General features: G+C 43.6%; 1 protein-coding gene across 2 annotated transcripts; it reads left to right on the top strand.

Annotated features, from left to right (window-relative positions):
• Positions 1-348: 348 nt before the first annotated feature.
• LOC123407217 lies at positions 349-15,606 on the top strand. 2 transcript variants are annotated; one of them, XM_045100295.1, is made up of 25 exons: positions 352-1,008; positions 1,111-1,235; positions 1,321-1,415; positions 1,494-1,688; positions 2,114-2,201; positions 3,133-3,184; positions 3,930-3,995; positions 4,449-4,603; positions 4,683-4,753; positions 4,961-5,152; positions 5,262-5,303; positions 6,657-6,764; positions 6,923-7,012; positions 7,157-7,232; positions 11,964-12,060; positions 12,138-12,207; positions 12,312-12,488; positions 13,334-13,456; positions 14,033-14,116; positions 14,238-14,422; positions 14,518-14,656; positions 14,768-14,827; positions 14,931-15,002; positions 15,093-15,216; positions 15,310-15,606. In XM_045100295.1, exons 1-24 carry the CDS (start codon positions 548-550, stop codon positions 15,204-15,206), a joined length of 2,937 nt encoding a protein of 978 aa, XP_044956230.1. In that variant the 5' UTR covers positions 352-547; the 3' UTR covers positions 15,207-15,216; positions 15,310-15,606. The 2 variants fall into 2 exon arrangements, with proteins under 2 accessions (XP_044956231.1, XP_044956230.1); XM_045100296.1 differs by lacking the exons at positions 14,931-15,002; positions 15,093-15,216; positions 15,310-15,606 and having other exon boundaries at positions 349-1,008; positions 14,781-14,818.
• The last annotated feature ends 101 nt before the right edge of the window (positions 15,607-15,707 follow it).

Below are 15,707 nucleotides of genomic sequence, written 5' to 3'. Positions count from 1 at the left end.
GAAACATTTACCATTTTTTTAAATGCTAATTAAAATTCCAAAAGTTTTTGTGTAATTATTTAATATATTTATTTAGGTTATTTGGAAGTATAAACAAGAGTAGAAAAGAAAGAAAAAACACAGAAACATGAACCCTCATCAAAATAATAATAATAATAATAACGATTCACGTGGCCCCGCGTGGCTGGGCCAGCCTGTTTAGGGAGAAGCTTGACGTGTTTCGATGTTGTTTCCTCAATTTAGATAGGCCCAGCTAACCCAAACCCACGCTACGGCCCACCAGCGAAGCGGAACTCGCCGACCCAAACTCCCAAAGCCGCAGCGAAGAAAGTCACGCAAATCGCCGTCCCGTGCAGCCGCCGTGGCCCTTCTCTCCTGGCCGCCGCCGCCGCCGCCGCCGCCGCCAGCGCAAGCAGGACAAACCCTATCAGCCATTGCGCCGCCACTCACAGCACACCCTAGAATCCACCGTCCTGCCGCCGCATGCGCTAATCCGGGACATAGCCTGTTCGCGGATCCCTCGTCGCTTCGCCCGACGCGACCCGCGATGCATCGCGCCATGCGGCTGCGCCGCCTCCTGCGCCCTCCGCCGTCTTGCAGTCCCGTACCCCTCGTCACCCCCGCGACCGTTGGCGATGGCGCTGGGAGATTTGGCGCGCCCGACGGGGCGCGATGGCTGGGCGCGCGGCACCTGCCGTTCAGCGAAAGGGGGCGGCTTTACCGGTTCTACAGCTCGAAGGAGGGTGTCGGGAGTGCGGAGACGACGGCGGGGAGTGGCGGCGGCGGCGGCGGCAGCGGCAGTAGCAGCAGCAACCAGCAGGAGCACGCGCGGCTCGGGGAGAAGGACCAACAGGAGTGGCTGAGCGGCGAGCGGTTCGTCACCGGCTGCAAGAGGCGGGAGTCGCCGTTCCTCACCAAACGGGAGCGCTTCCGCAACGAATTTCTGCGCCGCGCCGTGTCTTGGGAGAAGAGCAGCCTCACGTGGACCAACTTCCCGTACTACGTCGAGTAAGCACGATGGAGCGCAACGCACACCAGCTGCTTGGTGTTTTTCCTCCCTAGCCTGGACTAACTCGGTTGCATTTCACCGTCTCTCTTCTGGGTTGCAAGTAAGAACACGAAGCAGCTGCTGACCGAGTGCGTGGCATCACACCTGCGGAACAAGGATGCTACTTTGGAGTACGGTTCTCGGCTGCAGTCGTCCGGTGGGAGGATATTGCTCCAGAGCTTGCCAGGTGTTGTGCAGGAAGGACGACAACGTTTCTTCCAAATGTGTGTCATTCTGCTTGCATGGATGATGAGATTTTACATTTATTGCAGGAACTGAGCTTTACCGAGAGAGAGTGGTAAGAGCGATTGCCCATGAGTTACGCGTGCCATTATTGGTTCTGGACAGCAGTGTTCTAGCTCCATATGTAAGTTATAATCTTCGCCTATTTTAAAAGCTTAAGACTCCAGTTTTGTGGCATACCTAATGGCTCACCTTGTTGTAGGATAATGGTGAAGACTGTTCAGAGAGTGAGGAGGAGAATGGTCAGGCGGAGTCAGAAGATGAAGGCTCAGAATCAGAAGGGGAAGATGAAGATTATAATGAAGCTAAGTCTGGTGAAAGTGATGACGAGGAAGTTGTCAAATCAGTGGAGAACCTCAAGAAGTTAGTTCCGCGCACTCTTGAGGAATTTGCCAAGGTGTTTATTTCTGTTGTGCTGCCAAATCATATAGTATTAAAACATGATATTTGATAATGCTTGCCATCTTGCTCCTTTTATTTTATTTGAATACTGATGTACCTTTACTTTGTATATCTAACAACCTATTTTAAAAATCGGGGATGGGAGTCCTACAAACAAAGAGTTTTTTCCTGCAAAATAGTAAATATTATAAAAGGCTAAATGTTGATAGTACTGTGCTGTAGTAAATTTCTGATTAGCGATTTTGCGTCTAATAGTGTCAGTCTCATGCGATGGTCTTGTTTCCATCTTTTCTATTAACATGCTAATTAATGTTGGACCCGTTTTCCTCCTTTCTTTTGTTTGCTTCTCATTCTGGCTTACAACTTATACCTTGAGTTCTTTTTTTTTTTGACCATGACCTTGAGTTCTTTTTGGCTTAGAGGGTTGTTAGTGCGCAAGAAAATTCTTCAGCAGCAGAAGAATCCACCACCGAGTCGCCTGAAGAAGATAAAAGGCCTCTCCAAAAAGGTACATAACTAAGTTTTTTGTTGTTGAGTGTTTTCCCCAATGTTGACTGCAGATTAGATAACATTGTTAATCATGGCACTGATAATTGGTCTTATTTTAGTAAGTAGCCCCCCCCCCCCCCCCCCCTGGTGGAACGAACCTACCTAGTGCCTGTGGAAATTACAGGCTAAGCTTAGGTTAATATGTCATGTTATGGGAATTAACTGAGGTCTGTTGCTTGTTAAGTACATGTCCATCTGATAATATTCAATCTCTTCATCTTGAATAATCACATTCTATTTTCTGTGTGTACAACGTTCTGCGTTAGATAAATGGTTGTTAGCCAGATCGTGAACAATGTATATAGCCAGTAGCTAGTTGCATTCCAGGGTTATTCACTTATTCTTTGTCAAGGTGAACCGAAGCTGCACTAGCCACAAAACACTTGAATGATCAACTACTCTACGCAAACAACTTTCCTCCGAAATTTAGGACATGTTTGGTTCAGAGACTAAGTTTGCCAACATTGCTACACTTTCTTGCCATACATGCCTAAGGTTAGGTGATCAAAATTGGCGCCACACTTGAGGCAATCTTGCCACATTTTTCGTTTTCAATGATATGTGGGGCCTAGATTGAATGAAAAGAATCTTGCCACAAGTGTGGCAGCAAACTAAACAGGTGACTGACTCAGTCAAACTTGCTTGACTTGTGTTGTGGCAGCCTTAGTATATCAACCAAACATGCCCTTAGCTCTTTGTATTGACTATTGACAAGAAGTTCAGTGCTCCAGCTATTTTATGAGAATGAGATCAATATAATTCAGCTATACCACTTGCTTAAATTTCATAGGATTGTACCTATTGGTGAATATGAAATTCAGGCTGGACTATTTTAATACGTACCATACCCTGTATGAAGCCATCACCAACTTTCCTCATCACTGTTTCAGGTGATAGAGTGAAGTATGTTGGAGAGTCAGTGCTTGTTGAAGCAGATCACAGGTACTTGTTGGTAGTTCTGCTCTCTTTTTGATTTAAGCCACTTTTATCATAATATTTCTTCCTTTGCATTGAACTTCTTTTAACTTATTAGACTCATGTATTGTACCTCACTTGATTTGCTACTTTTAAGGCTAAGCAATACATGTGCCTTTTAGCTGACAATGGCATCATGCATGGATTGATGCATCCATGCACAGACCAGTGGCATGACTGCTATGTGTTATATGATGTGATGAGTTTCACCATGAAGTTCACATATTGTTAGTCCGTTCATGTTGTTGATTGTCTCGCCATAAAGGAGTTTATTTCTGGAAAGTTAATAAGCATTAGCAGTAATTATTCAATAGTAACAGAAAGAACTTCAAACTCAAAATTTTCCATCCAATGGGTATTTTAATGCACGGGCGGCAGTTGTGGGAGATGTGTGCCTATGCATGTGGAGCAAGCACATACAGAAAAATGGCTGGACTTTTATGTGTGTAGGACTGGCCACCTGGGTACTTGCTGATCCAGGTGTATGCATAGTTGCATGTTTGTTCATTTGAATTCTTGTGTGTATTGTTAGTTCTCTCTGCATGCATGCTTACTTGCACTAGTAATGCTGGCAAGGTTGGTGCCTGGTGCCGGGAGGGCATGTAGCACATGTTTGCAGTGTTCATTCTCTGTCATCTAACATAGCTACAGACTATCTTACTAATTGGGCTTCTTTCACTTATCATGATGCATATCATCTCTCATATCACAGGATCATTCTGGGGAAAATACCAACTCAAGAGGGATCAGCAGAAGCCTTTACCTTTGTTAGCGGCAGGTGGGTGGATAAATCTTTTCTCGAATAGGTTAAGAAGGCTTTTGTCTGCATGCCTTATTTCATGTCTGTCTGCATCTTTAGCCTTTCACGCCTTTGGATAGATGTTATCTTTATGGGTAGATTTAATTTTCGAAGTTTCTCATTTCAACAATATGGTCAACAAAAATGTTGAGTTGAAATCATATGTTGTTTGTGGGCATATTTGGAAACTTCTGCAAGTTCTGTTGAATGCTTTGCTATGCTTATATATATTTTATGCGTCTTTAGTTTTATTTTTACTATGCTTCTGTTCATCTCAGTAGTCCACGTCAGCATTGTTTCTGATGAATAATGATTTGGTTTCACATTTTTATTTCTTACAATATTGCAAGCTTATCGCTGAACATTCTTAAAATTCACTATTTTCTTATGATCTTTTTTAACTCAACATTCTTCTAACTGTTAAAATTGTAGAACTTTATCAAATGGACAGCGTGGCGAGATATACGAGATCAATGGTGATCAAGTGGCTGTTTTATTTGACCCTCTTGAGGAGAAGCTGGATGATGATAAAAATGATGAAGCTAACAAAGAGCCAGATGCTAAACCATCAGTTTGCTGGGTTGACAGTATGTTCTATTCTGAAGCATCCATATATTCAGCTTGGATACTCTGCAATTTTAACAACGATCTTGTTTGTAATTTTAGCTCAGGATATTGTGCATGACCATGACACTGAGGCGGAAGATTGGCATATCGCGATGGAAGCATTTTGTGAGGTAATTTGTCACACAATATCTTTTGTATGGAACATTTTTTCTTGACATTTCTTGTCTTTGTGCATGCATACATTTGCATAGCTTTGACCACCATTCTATGCTGCGTGCACTTGGTGTGATGTTTGCGTGCTGCAATTGCAGTGTCTGTTCCATCTTGTCTGCTCAGTAAACTTACCTCTTCTGGATTCCCTTTGCTTGTACAAATAGGCACTGCCATCTCTTCAACCAGCCATTGTTTACTTTCCGGATAGTTCACAGTGGCTTTCTAGGGCAGTTCCAAGATCAAATCGCAGAGAGTTTATCGAAAAGGTAGAGGAAATGTTTGACCAGCTTAATGGGCCTTTAGTGTTGATATGTGGGCAGAACATACTTGAGGCAGCACCCAAGGATAAAGATCCAGTAAGCAATCGAAACTCGTCTAGTCGCATTCTTACTTGCTTGCATTCATATTATATATATATATATATATATGCATTTCTTTTCTTACTTTTGTTATAAATAAATGCAGAAGGCGCTGGTGTTTCACAATCTCTCCCGCCTGTCTCCACTGGTAATTTCTTGCTGATCTATTCAAGAATATGTGTTTGTTTCGTGGTGTTTCTCTGTTACAACTGATTGAGAAAACATCCTCATTCTCCCATCTACTCCCTCTGTCCCATAATATAACACTCTTATATTATGCAATCCAGGGAGTAGCTTTTTAATTGTCTCTTGTGCTCATCTAGCCATCTAGGCATTAGTTATGGCACAGTATGTGGCTAGTTTATTGCATCTATGAGGTCTTCAATCTGAAGAAACCTGCAAAAGTATCCTGCTATTTTCCCTTGCTCTTTTGTATCCTTATTTGGCCATTCCCTCATTTGTTTTGTGTTACCAGTGATGGCCTGATGGGTGACTCTGGGAGTGAAAGAAACTTTCAGCATTGATGACATGTATACATTGCTTAACCTAACCTGCTAAATATTCCCATGGGCTCTGTTCGTTGTGCTCATCCCACATTATTAGCATAGAGTAAGGGATAGGTTTGATATAGCTGGATAAGTTAGCAGTTGATTGCTTGGTATGCTAGCTTGCGTGACCTCACATCATTTTTGTTTTTGAAGAAAATGCAAAAGCAATCCCATAGATGCTTAGTCCGTGTGCCAAATCAAGGTGAGAGTAAGGGCCTGTTTGGTAATCCACCAGCTCCACGAAATATGCAGAATCTGCAGAGCACCTATTCACCCGCTGCGCTCCGCTCCGCTCCGAAGCAGAGTTGTGGAGCGGAGGGACTCCAAACAGGCACTAAGTGCAACATTATAAGCCTGCTAGCAAGCAAGGCCTGGCCTGACCTGGTTGAAACAATGTTTGTCTTAACTGATCCAGGTTGGCCGGCCTTACCAGGTTCCCAACTCCAGACAGGTCTGGCAAAGACTGCCTGGTGGCAGGTTGCTGTTACTGCGCTGCACTGCACTAAACTGTAGATTGTTGCAGAGAACGATTGAGAAATCTACAGTTGGTTGCAGAGGATTGTTATCAAATCTAGTTGGTTGCAGAGAATAATTATGAAATCTAGTAAAGTATTGCTGTCACAACTATCAGAAGAGTCTTGCAGTAAGTTTATATGTCAAAAACTAGCATAATGGAAGTGCTTTTATGAAGCTACCACAATTTGAATGCACCCTCCAAAATCTGCAATGTTTTTCATTGTTAATCTAACAAATGCTCTACCTTAACGAACTAGGTAGAAAACATAATTGGATCATTCTCTGCCTTGTTGCATGTTGTTCTGCAGTCAAATTGACATTGTTCCTGTGAGCTACTTTTCTTTGCAATAATGTCTTGGAGAGTTGGTTTCATTTATGGTCGGATTGCCATAGCAATGGCTAAAATTTGTGCTTGGTTGAAATTTGTATCTTTTCAGACATCATCCTTGAAGAAGCTGGTAGGGGGACTACAAGGACGGAAGCCTTCAAAGTCCAATGGCATAGCGAAACTCTTCGGAAATAAATTCTATATTCCTTTTCCAAAGGTAAGTTTACACCATTTTAGTCTCCAAAAGTAGTATTATGTTATTCCTAGTGTTGATTGCACTCTCCTGCTGATCTGAAAACGTACTAACTACAAGCCCTCCTAGTTTGGATGATGCTGTTATCTTTACAGCTGTGTGATACTTCCTTTTATGTTCAGGATGATGAGCAATTGAGAGTTTTCAATAACCAGATTGCGGAGGACAAAAAAATAATCGTTTCAAGGCATAACCTTGTAGAATTGCACAAGGTATTGGAAGAGCTATTTGAGCTCTAATCAGTAGATTTAGTCAATTGCTTTTCATTTCCAATACTTGACCAGTTGACCTACATATGATAACGACTGAGTCGCTTCCCCAAGTGCTTGCATGTAAGTCCTGACATGTAAATGCAGGTGCTTGAAGATCATGGGCTATCATGTGAAAATCTGTTGCATGTGAAGTTAGAGGGCATTATTCTGACGAAGCAAAGTAAGTCTACTAACTGGATCCATATTATGATGCATATCCCTTTTTCCTGAATCATGGTTGCCAGTGGTGCTTATGTGCGGATGGATCATATGAAAGTTTGGATTAAACAATGTCCGACTTCAAGTTTATTGGTGTGCATGATTATTGTTCTGGTTTTAAAGCGGCATACTAGCATGCATTTTCATTTATTGGTCCTACCGTAGTTCAAACTCAACATTGTTGTTCTTGTTAAGGAACCTTTGTTTGCACTGTGCATATTGACCCCAGTTGAACTGCAACTGGAGTACATGATCAGTGCTCAGTCCGTGCTCATGGGCCCAAAAAATTGAAGGTGCATCACACCTTATGATTGGTATTAGACGTGTGCTTCGGTAACCCCCCCCCCCCCCCCCCCCAACAAAATATACAAAGGAGAACGTATACCCACCTCGTATTGTACACTACATGCCGCCGTACGTATGCAATACAAGGTGCGTATACATATGACTGCCTGTAGTGTATAATAATGTACAATACGAGGTGGGTATACGTTTCCCCTTCTACTTTTTTTTGTGTGTGTGTGTGTGGGGGGGGGGGGGTACCGAAGCAAAAGTGTTGGTATTATAAGCTAAATAAAATTAATACTCCCCCGTAATGAATGTGACACCTCTTACCTGTCTTAAGTGCAACCTTTTATTTCAACTTATAAATTCCTCTTGTCTGCTCTGGGCTCTCTCTTTCTTTGCCTTCCTTTTCCCTATGAATCTCCCATATTGCTACCATATCCCCCGTTCCTCTCCAGCTGACCGCCGGCATAGCTAACGACGTGGGGTCCACTTTGTATACAGTTTTACTGGTTGATCTAGTTTTTAGGCTACTGGTTTTTGTGTTTGAGGTTCCTCCTCCCAGTGTGGAGTTGTTTTTCCCTTGTCGATTTTAGTGTTTATCATCATAGTTCGGCACCTTTGGATCTGGGCAGCGACATGGGTTAGTCCACAGGCTTCAACTTCTCTGTCTGTTTCTCCTTCCTTCGTTCTTTAGTTGAATTCCAGATCTGAACTACCTAGGGTTCACACTGGATGCTCCTTTCTGTTAGGAATATGCAACTTGTATTCCCATGAGGCCGTAGGCCGATATATATACATGTACAGGTGTGGACTATATGCAGAAAACCCCTTATACAATGGGATAAATACAAAGAGGTACATGGCTATATTATATATACTCTAACACCCCCCCTCAAACTCATGGTGGATGAACAACACTGAGTTTGGAGAGATAGAAGCCATGTTGCGCTCTAGTCTGGGCCTTCGTCAGGAAATCCGCCAATTGTAACTCGGAAGGCACATACTGAAGAGCAATAACCTGATCCTGCACACCAGCACGCACATAAAAAGCATCAACACCAATGTGCTTGGTGAGCTCATGCTTCACAGGATCGCGCGCAATGCTGATAGCACCTGTACTGTCAGATAAGAGCATAGCGGGTGTAGTGACAGAAACACCAAAATCCTGAAGTAACCACCGTAACCAAGTCACCTCTGCCGTCAAAAGAGCCATCGGTCGCAACTCAGCCTCTGCACTCGAACGTGAAACTACGGTCTGTTTCTTCGTCTTCCAGGCAATGAGAGAACCACCAAGAAAAACACAATAAGCAGAAAGTGAACGGCGATCTGAAGGATCACTAGCCCATGTGGCATCCGAATAGGCCTAAGTTGTAAAGAACTGGAGCGAGGAAAGAATAGACGATGAGAGATCGTGCCCCGAAGATATCGGAGAACATGAAGGAGGTGACTATAGTGAACCGAGGTGGGAGCAGAGACAAACCGACTCGGAATATGAACCGGATAAGAGATATCTGGACGAGTGACAACTAGATAGACAAGACTGCCAACAAGATGACGATAACGCGTCGGGTCAGGCAGGGGGTCACCATCAGTATCACGAAGGTGAACATTGAGCTCCGTGGGAGTCTCAACAATGCGCTCGTCAGTAAGAGCAGCACGAGCAAGAAGATCCTGGATATACTTTTCCTGGGATATAAAAAAGCCATCAGAGGTAGAAGAGACTTCAATCCCAAGAAAGTAACGAAGAGGTCCAAGATCAGACATAAGAAACTGCTCACTAAGACGGGCCTTTACAAAGGCAATATACTCCAAGATCAGACATAAGAAACTGCTCACTAAGACGGGCCTTTACAAAGGCAATATACTCGGGGTCATCACCAGTGATGATCATGTCATCAACATAGAGAAGAAGAAGAGTCCGACCGCGAGGAGAAAGGTGGACAAATAATGCTGGATCATGAGCACTGGCTGAAAAACCAGCAACAGTTACCACAGAGGCAAATCGCTCAAACCAGGCGCGGGGGGCTTGCTTAAGGCCATAGAGAGAGCGACGAAGACGACATACCATGCCATCAGGAACCGAATACCCTGGTGGTGGCTGCATGTACACCTCCTCACGCAGCTCACCATTAAGAAAGGCATTCTTAACATCAAGTTGAGATACAGACCAGTGGTGTGCAGAGGCCACGACAAGAAGTGTACGAATAGTGGTCATATGGGCCACAGGAGCAAAAGTCTCGTCGTAATCACGACCATGCTCCTGCTGAAAGCCACGAGCCACAAGACGAGCTTTATAACGCAAGAGAACCATCGGAGCGAGTCTTAACCTTGTAGACCCACTTACAAGTGATGGGACGGACACCGGGGGGAAGGGAAACAAGATCCCATGTACCAGTGCGTTCAAGAGCAGCAATCTCCTCTGCCATCGCAAACTGCCATTCAGGATAAACAACAGCCTGACGATAGGAAGTCGGCTCAAGAACAGCAGCACCAGCGGTGGGAAATCCAAGGCGATCAACAGGCGGACGAGGCGAGAACGCAAGGCATAGGGAGGTTGAGATGAGGATGACGACACATCCGCAGAGGCATCCACATGACGTGAACGACGAGTGTAACACTGAGGAAAAGATGGAACAATGCAAGGAGGGATCGCCAAGGTAGAATCGGGGGGTGAAGACGAAGAAGTCGCCGGAGATGAAGGTGCAGAATCCGGTGACATGCTAGGGGAGGAAACCGTGGGAGATGGTGGTGGCAAATCAACAAGAGGTGGAGAAGCATAGGTAGTAGAACGAATAGACAAAGGCTCGATGGGGGTGAGAGGTGTATCAGGAAAAGTGAGGAAAGAGATATCCTCCACTGAAAAGGTCGAGGAAGATGGGCGTTGGTAGAAGGGACGAGATTCATCAAAAGTCACATCCCGAGAGATACGCATCCGACGACCGATAGGATCCCAACAACGATAGCCCTTATGCTCATCACTATAGCCTAAGAAGACACACTCAACAGACTGAGCGGTCAGTTTGGTGCGTTCGCGAGGGGCAAGAAGAACATAGCAAACACAACCAAACAAGCGAAACATCGAATAATCAGGAGAACGATCAAAAAGACGCTCGAAAGAAACACCACCCTGTAGAGCAGCGGAAGGTTGTAAATGAGGCGGGAGAGAGGCAGCAATCATCAATGCACGAGCCGTCTCAAGAAGATGACGATGCTTTCGCTCAGCCACGCCATTCTGAGCGTGAGCACTAGGACCAGAGAACATAGAAAGAGTCCCTTGCTCAGCAAGAACACCACGCAACATCTTAGAAACATACTCGCCAACGGAGTCAGCACAAAACACACGAATGGGCGAAGAGAACTGAGTGTGAACCATGGCAGCAAAACACTTATAAATAGACAACACCTCACTACGAGAAGTCTTGAAATAAAGTCATGCGTAACGAGAGAAATCATCTATGAAAATAATATAATATTTATGACCCCCTTTCGAAGCGAAGGGAGCCGGACCCCATACATCAAAATGGACTAAATCAAAAGGACGCTTAGACAGTGACTCACTATGCGAATATGGTAACTGAATCTGCTTGCCAAGACGACAACAAGTCCAAACTGATGGAAAGGGCTAGTGCAATCCACATATACTGTAACACCCCCTCTCACATGTGACGTGGAAGACAAGTCAACACGTGCAACCGGAAGAGAGCGCCGGCGCGCAAAACTCACGTATGACTCAAGAGGCCTCTATGTGGACACAGAGCGGGGCTACCAACAATTTTTTAAATAAATTGCGAAAGCCAGGACTTGAACTCAAGACCTTAGCTCTGATACCATGTTAGGAATATGCAACTTGTATTTCCATGAGTCCATAGGCTGATATATATACATGTACATGTGTGGACTATATGCAGAAAACCCCTTATACAATGGGATAAATACAAAGAAGTACATGGCTATATTATATATACTCTAACACTTTCAATCACCAATCTCTGGTCACTGTGGTTGGAGTCCCCAACATCATTGGTATTCAATGGTGTAGGATGCAGCTGCATGTCATGCCACCTTGTTTACACGACTTGTCGTTGGCGGTCACCAAAGTTCCTCCATCAGTCCTAAATAGGAATCGGGCCAAGGAGACTCTCTCCTCATTTCTCTATCCTTACTTGCGGAATGCTGCAGTTGCCAGATCCAACCACAATTTTGTGGTCAAGCTGCAACAGCCATCCCTTGCCAAATGTATCCTCGAAATATGCTTGTATTTGTTTTCTTGTTGCTGCAGGTGCTTGTGGGCGTATGACTGTATGGTGATGGACTTTTATCAGGCCATCAAAGAACTTAAAGCGCCTTAAGTTGAAGCAGGACAGTTACTTACTGTATGCATTTGTAATTTTGTATGTGGATGCAGGAGCGGAGAAGGTCATTGGATGGGCTAGAAGTCACTATTTATCGTCAGCGATTAATCCTTCCATAAAGGGTGACAAGCTAGTCATTCCCCGTGAGAGGTATTTCATCAGTTGTCTGGGCATTCAGTTGTATCTATGGCTGGGCACTGACTGTTGATACCTTTTCTTCTTTGAAGTCTGGACCTAGCAATCGAGAGGCTAAGGGAGCTGGAGGCTTCAACTAAGTCACTTTCTGAAAACATGAAGGTAATTTAGGTTGTTTGGTTGTTCCTAAGAGTTAACCATGCCTGCTCTTATGTAGCAAGATTATGCTGTGATGATGTCCAACCTCAAAGATTGTCTTGCTGCAGATGTTGGCAAAAGATGAATTTGAGCGCAATTTCATATCAGCAGTTGTACCTCCCCATGAAATTGGAGTTAAATTTGATGATATTGGCGCTCTCGAGGATGTCAAGAAGACACTGGATGAACTTGTTACTCTTCCAATGAGGAGACCAGAGCTTTTCTCGCGTGGGAACTTGCTAAGGGTAATAATGCTTACCGTTTGCATTTTCATATGTACCTGTAGCATTTTGGGCTTCATAATACTGAATTTGATCCCTTGTTCCCATATGGGCTTACAAACTACTGTGACTGCCAGTTTATAGCTAGGCAACATTGAACTAGTATCCCAACATAGTAAGAACCTTAGTTTTATCTTTAATTCCTAACTTCTAAATAAAAAAGGTACTTGTGATTTTGATGGGGTGTTTGGTGCTACGCCTCTGGAAGTCTGTTTAGTGCTCAGCTAATACTCAATGTTACCCAATTTTGTTTTATAATTAATTATTATGGAGATTTTAGCGGAGAGGTTTTCTCGTGGATGTCTACTAAAGCAGACAAAAGAAAATCCTAAACGTACATAATTGGTCCTTAGTCTAGTGAGTTGGAATGTTTTTAGTGAGCCAGCACTAGCATTACAAGTCTGCAGTAGATGAAACAATGGATCGGGTTGCTATCCTTAACCAAGCCTCTGGCTAGAGGGTTTTCCTTTTTCCTACAGTAATCTCATTCCTGATATCCAATACCATTAACAGTAAATTATTACATCCTTATAACTTCATGCTTTAGGGGTTCAGGATAAATTGATGTAGTGATACTAATGTGATGCCATTTTATGTCATACAACACGACTCAATTTCATAAATCAAGTTCCAAAGTCCATGAAAAGCACTGCTAGAATTCTTACAGCACTTCCTATAAAATAAGAGTATCTCTGAAGAAAAGTCTAAATCTTAGTTTGCTTTCTCAGATGTGTACTTCTGTATGCATATCTTTATGTTTTTCATAGTTGTATGTTTAACATGATGTGTCTGTATGGACCTTTGTTCAGCCTTGCAAAGGAATATTGCTTTTTGGGCCTCCTGGAACTGGAAAAACTCTTTTGGCAAAGGCACTTGCGACAGAAGCTGGAGCAAATTTTATCAGCATAACCGGTTCTAGTCTCACGTCGAAGGTAAATTTATTTGAATTTGGTGTATAGGAGTTATATTATGTGACAACTGAATGGAATGTTAATGATGGATCACTTCTATATTACCTGAAAAGCCCTTTCTCCTATTCGACCATATCCTGCGCAATTTTATGCTTTTTCAGTTCACAAAAAATTGTGTGGTTAGCTCCCTCGGTCCCTCCTGTATCAAATGTACTATTAGTTGCAGACTGATAGCAGCATACCTGAAGCAACCAGAACACCTAATCGGATGTGTAATACGGCAATACTGGACATTCTCTTTGTAAACAAAGACTATGACAGTAACCATTTATGGTTTATCAGATGGCACTAGTCTTCCACCTTTCCATATAATATGCTGGTACTATAGTGATAGTCAAATCTCTCTTAGTTCCTAGTCTAATTTCAGCACTGCATTGATCTACAGTTTCTCCCTGCTGCTTGAGTGCGGGCTGCTGCTTTACACATGAAATAATGAAGCCAAATATCGAAGCTCATCTCTTGTGTGAATTTTGTTTTCCTGAAATGCATCCATTATTTCACAACTTTAATTCACTACCATCATTTTTCTGTCAACAGTGGTTTGGAGACGCTGAGAAGCTCACCAAAGCCCTTTTCTCGTTTGCAAGTCGGCTAGCTCCTGTTATCATATTTGTGGATGAGGTGAGTTTTCATTTATCAAACATACTGAAGTAGGTGTTTTATATTCAGGACGGCATCCTTATCATTTTGACAGATCATGCGGAATCTCCTGACTCATGCAATTTTGGTTTGCTAATGGCAGGTTGACAGCTTACTTGGTGCAAGGGGTGGTGCAATGGAACATGAAGCAACGAGAAGGATGCGCAATGAATTTATGGCAGCTTGGGATGGTCTAAGGTCCAAAGATAGTCAAAGGATCCTTATTCTTGGTGCAACGAATCGTCCGTTCGATCTAGATGACGCTGTAATACGGCGTTTGCCTAGGAGGTAAAATCTGCATTGATGTGCTTGTGTTGTGCCTGGGAAAGTATTGTTTTGGCTCGAGTGACTTAAATGTGATGATATGTCAATATGACCCGCAGGATATACGTCGACCTTCCGGATGCGCAGAATAGGATGAAAATTCTCAAGATTTTACTTGCCAAAGAAAACCTAGAATCTGAATTTGGATTCGACGAACTAGCCAATGCAACAGAAGGTTACTCTGGGAGTGATTTGAAGGTATCATGCTCAAGTCATCCACATTTGTTCTATTCTTCTCCCTTGCGTACCACATTGTCTGCTGTCCACTTATTTCACCTATTTGTAACTTGCTTGGCGCATTTTCTGCAGAACCTATGCGTAGCTGCAGCGTACAGGCCAGTTCATGAACTGCTAGAAGAAGAAAAGAAGGTGGCATTTCCTTGCTTTCAGTATTACTTGTTGCATTCCAAGTTTATTCACCGTGGATCTTCCTCTTCATGTCTTTGCTCACCTGGTTATCACTTTCTCTTAGGGGTCTGCGGGCAGTACGAAAACTTCTTTAAGGTCCTTGAAGCTGGATGACTTTGTCCAAGCAAAAGCCAAGGTAATTAGAAACATACCGGCTGTTGACTGCGCCCTTAAAGTTGGATGACTTTATGTTTCATGTTTGATTGTTTTCTTTCCCACCGTGCAGGTGAGCCCGTCCGTTTCTTTCGACGCCACGAGCATGAACGAGCTAAGAAAATGGAACGAACAGTACGGCGAAGGCGGCAGCAGGAGCAAGTCGCCATTCGGGTTCGGCACCTAACATGATTCCGGTAACGATTTTGCCACTGTATCACTTGTAGTACCAAATGTGCCCTGATTTAGCCATAGGGAGTCAGATCAGCGATGGCGCTATTCCTTTTCAGCTTCAATGCCGGCCCTTTTGCCTGTAGCGGCCACTCTGCTCCTTCCTCCGGTTTTTGGTACTCACCTAGAGCCTCTTTGAGCGGTGCTAGGGTGGCCCTGTATCGATAGGCAGATGCCTGACGAACACCGAAGTTTCCTGAGCCATAGCAACTGGGTCGCCCGTTTCTAATGTTGTACTGTTGCCGTGTCCCAGCGGAGGCCTGACCAAACTGTACATAGAGGTACAGGAATTTTGTACCAAGAACAGCCGACAGTGTATCGTCTCTGAAATAAATCACATGTTCATGATTTGATAATGGTCTTGTGCGCAGTTAGCTGTTGAAGAGTAAGCCAGATGCTTTATCTTTTTGTATGAGTTGGCAGATTCGTTTTTATGTCTCATGTTCCACACCTCAAT

Source organism: Hordeum vulgare, chromosome 7H (assembly GCF_904849725.1).
Source record: "Hordeum vulgare subsp. vulgare chromosome 7H, MorexV3_pseudomolecules_assembly, whole genome shotgun sequence".
NCBI lineage: Eukaryota > Viridiplantae > Streptophyta > Magnoliopsida > Poales > Poaceae > Hordeum > Hordeum vulgare.
This window is presented reverse-complemented; position numbering and strand designations above follow the sequence as displayed.

What these genes read in the sequence shown, in the direction of transcription:
- LOC123407217 (XM_045100295.1), top strand. Translation starts at nt 548, where the DNA reads ATGCATCGCGCCATGCGGCTGCGCCGCCTCCTGCGCCCTCCGCCGTCT. An exon ending in ACTCTGGGAGTGATTTGAAG is followed by an intron (nt 14,657 to 14,767) that starts GTATCATGCTCA and finishes CATTTTCTGCAG; the next exon opens with AACCTATGCGTAGCTGCAGC. An exon ending in TTGTCCAAGCAAAAGCCAAG is followed by an intron (nt 15,003 to 15,092) that starts GTAATTAGAAAC and finishes CCCACCGTGCAG; the next exon opens with GTGAGCCCGTCCGTTTCTTT.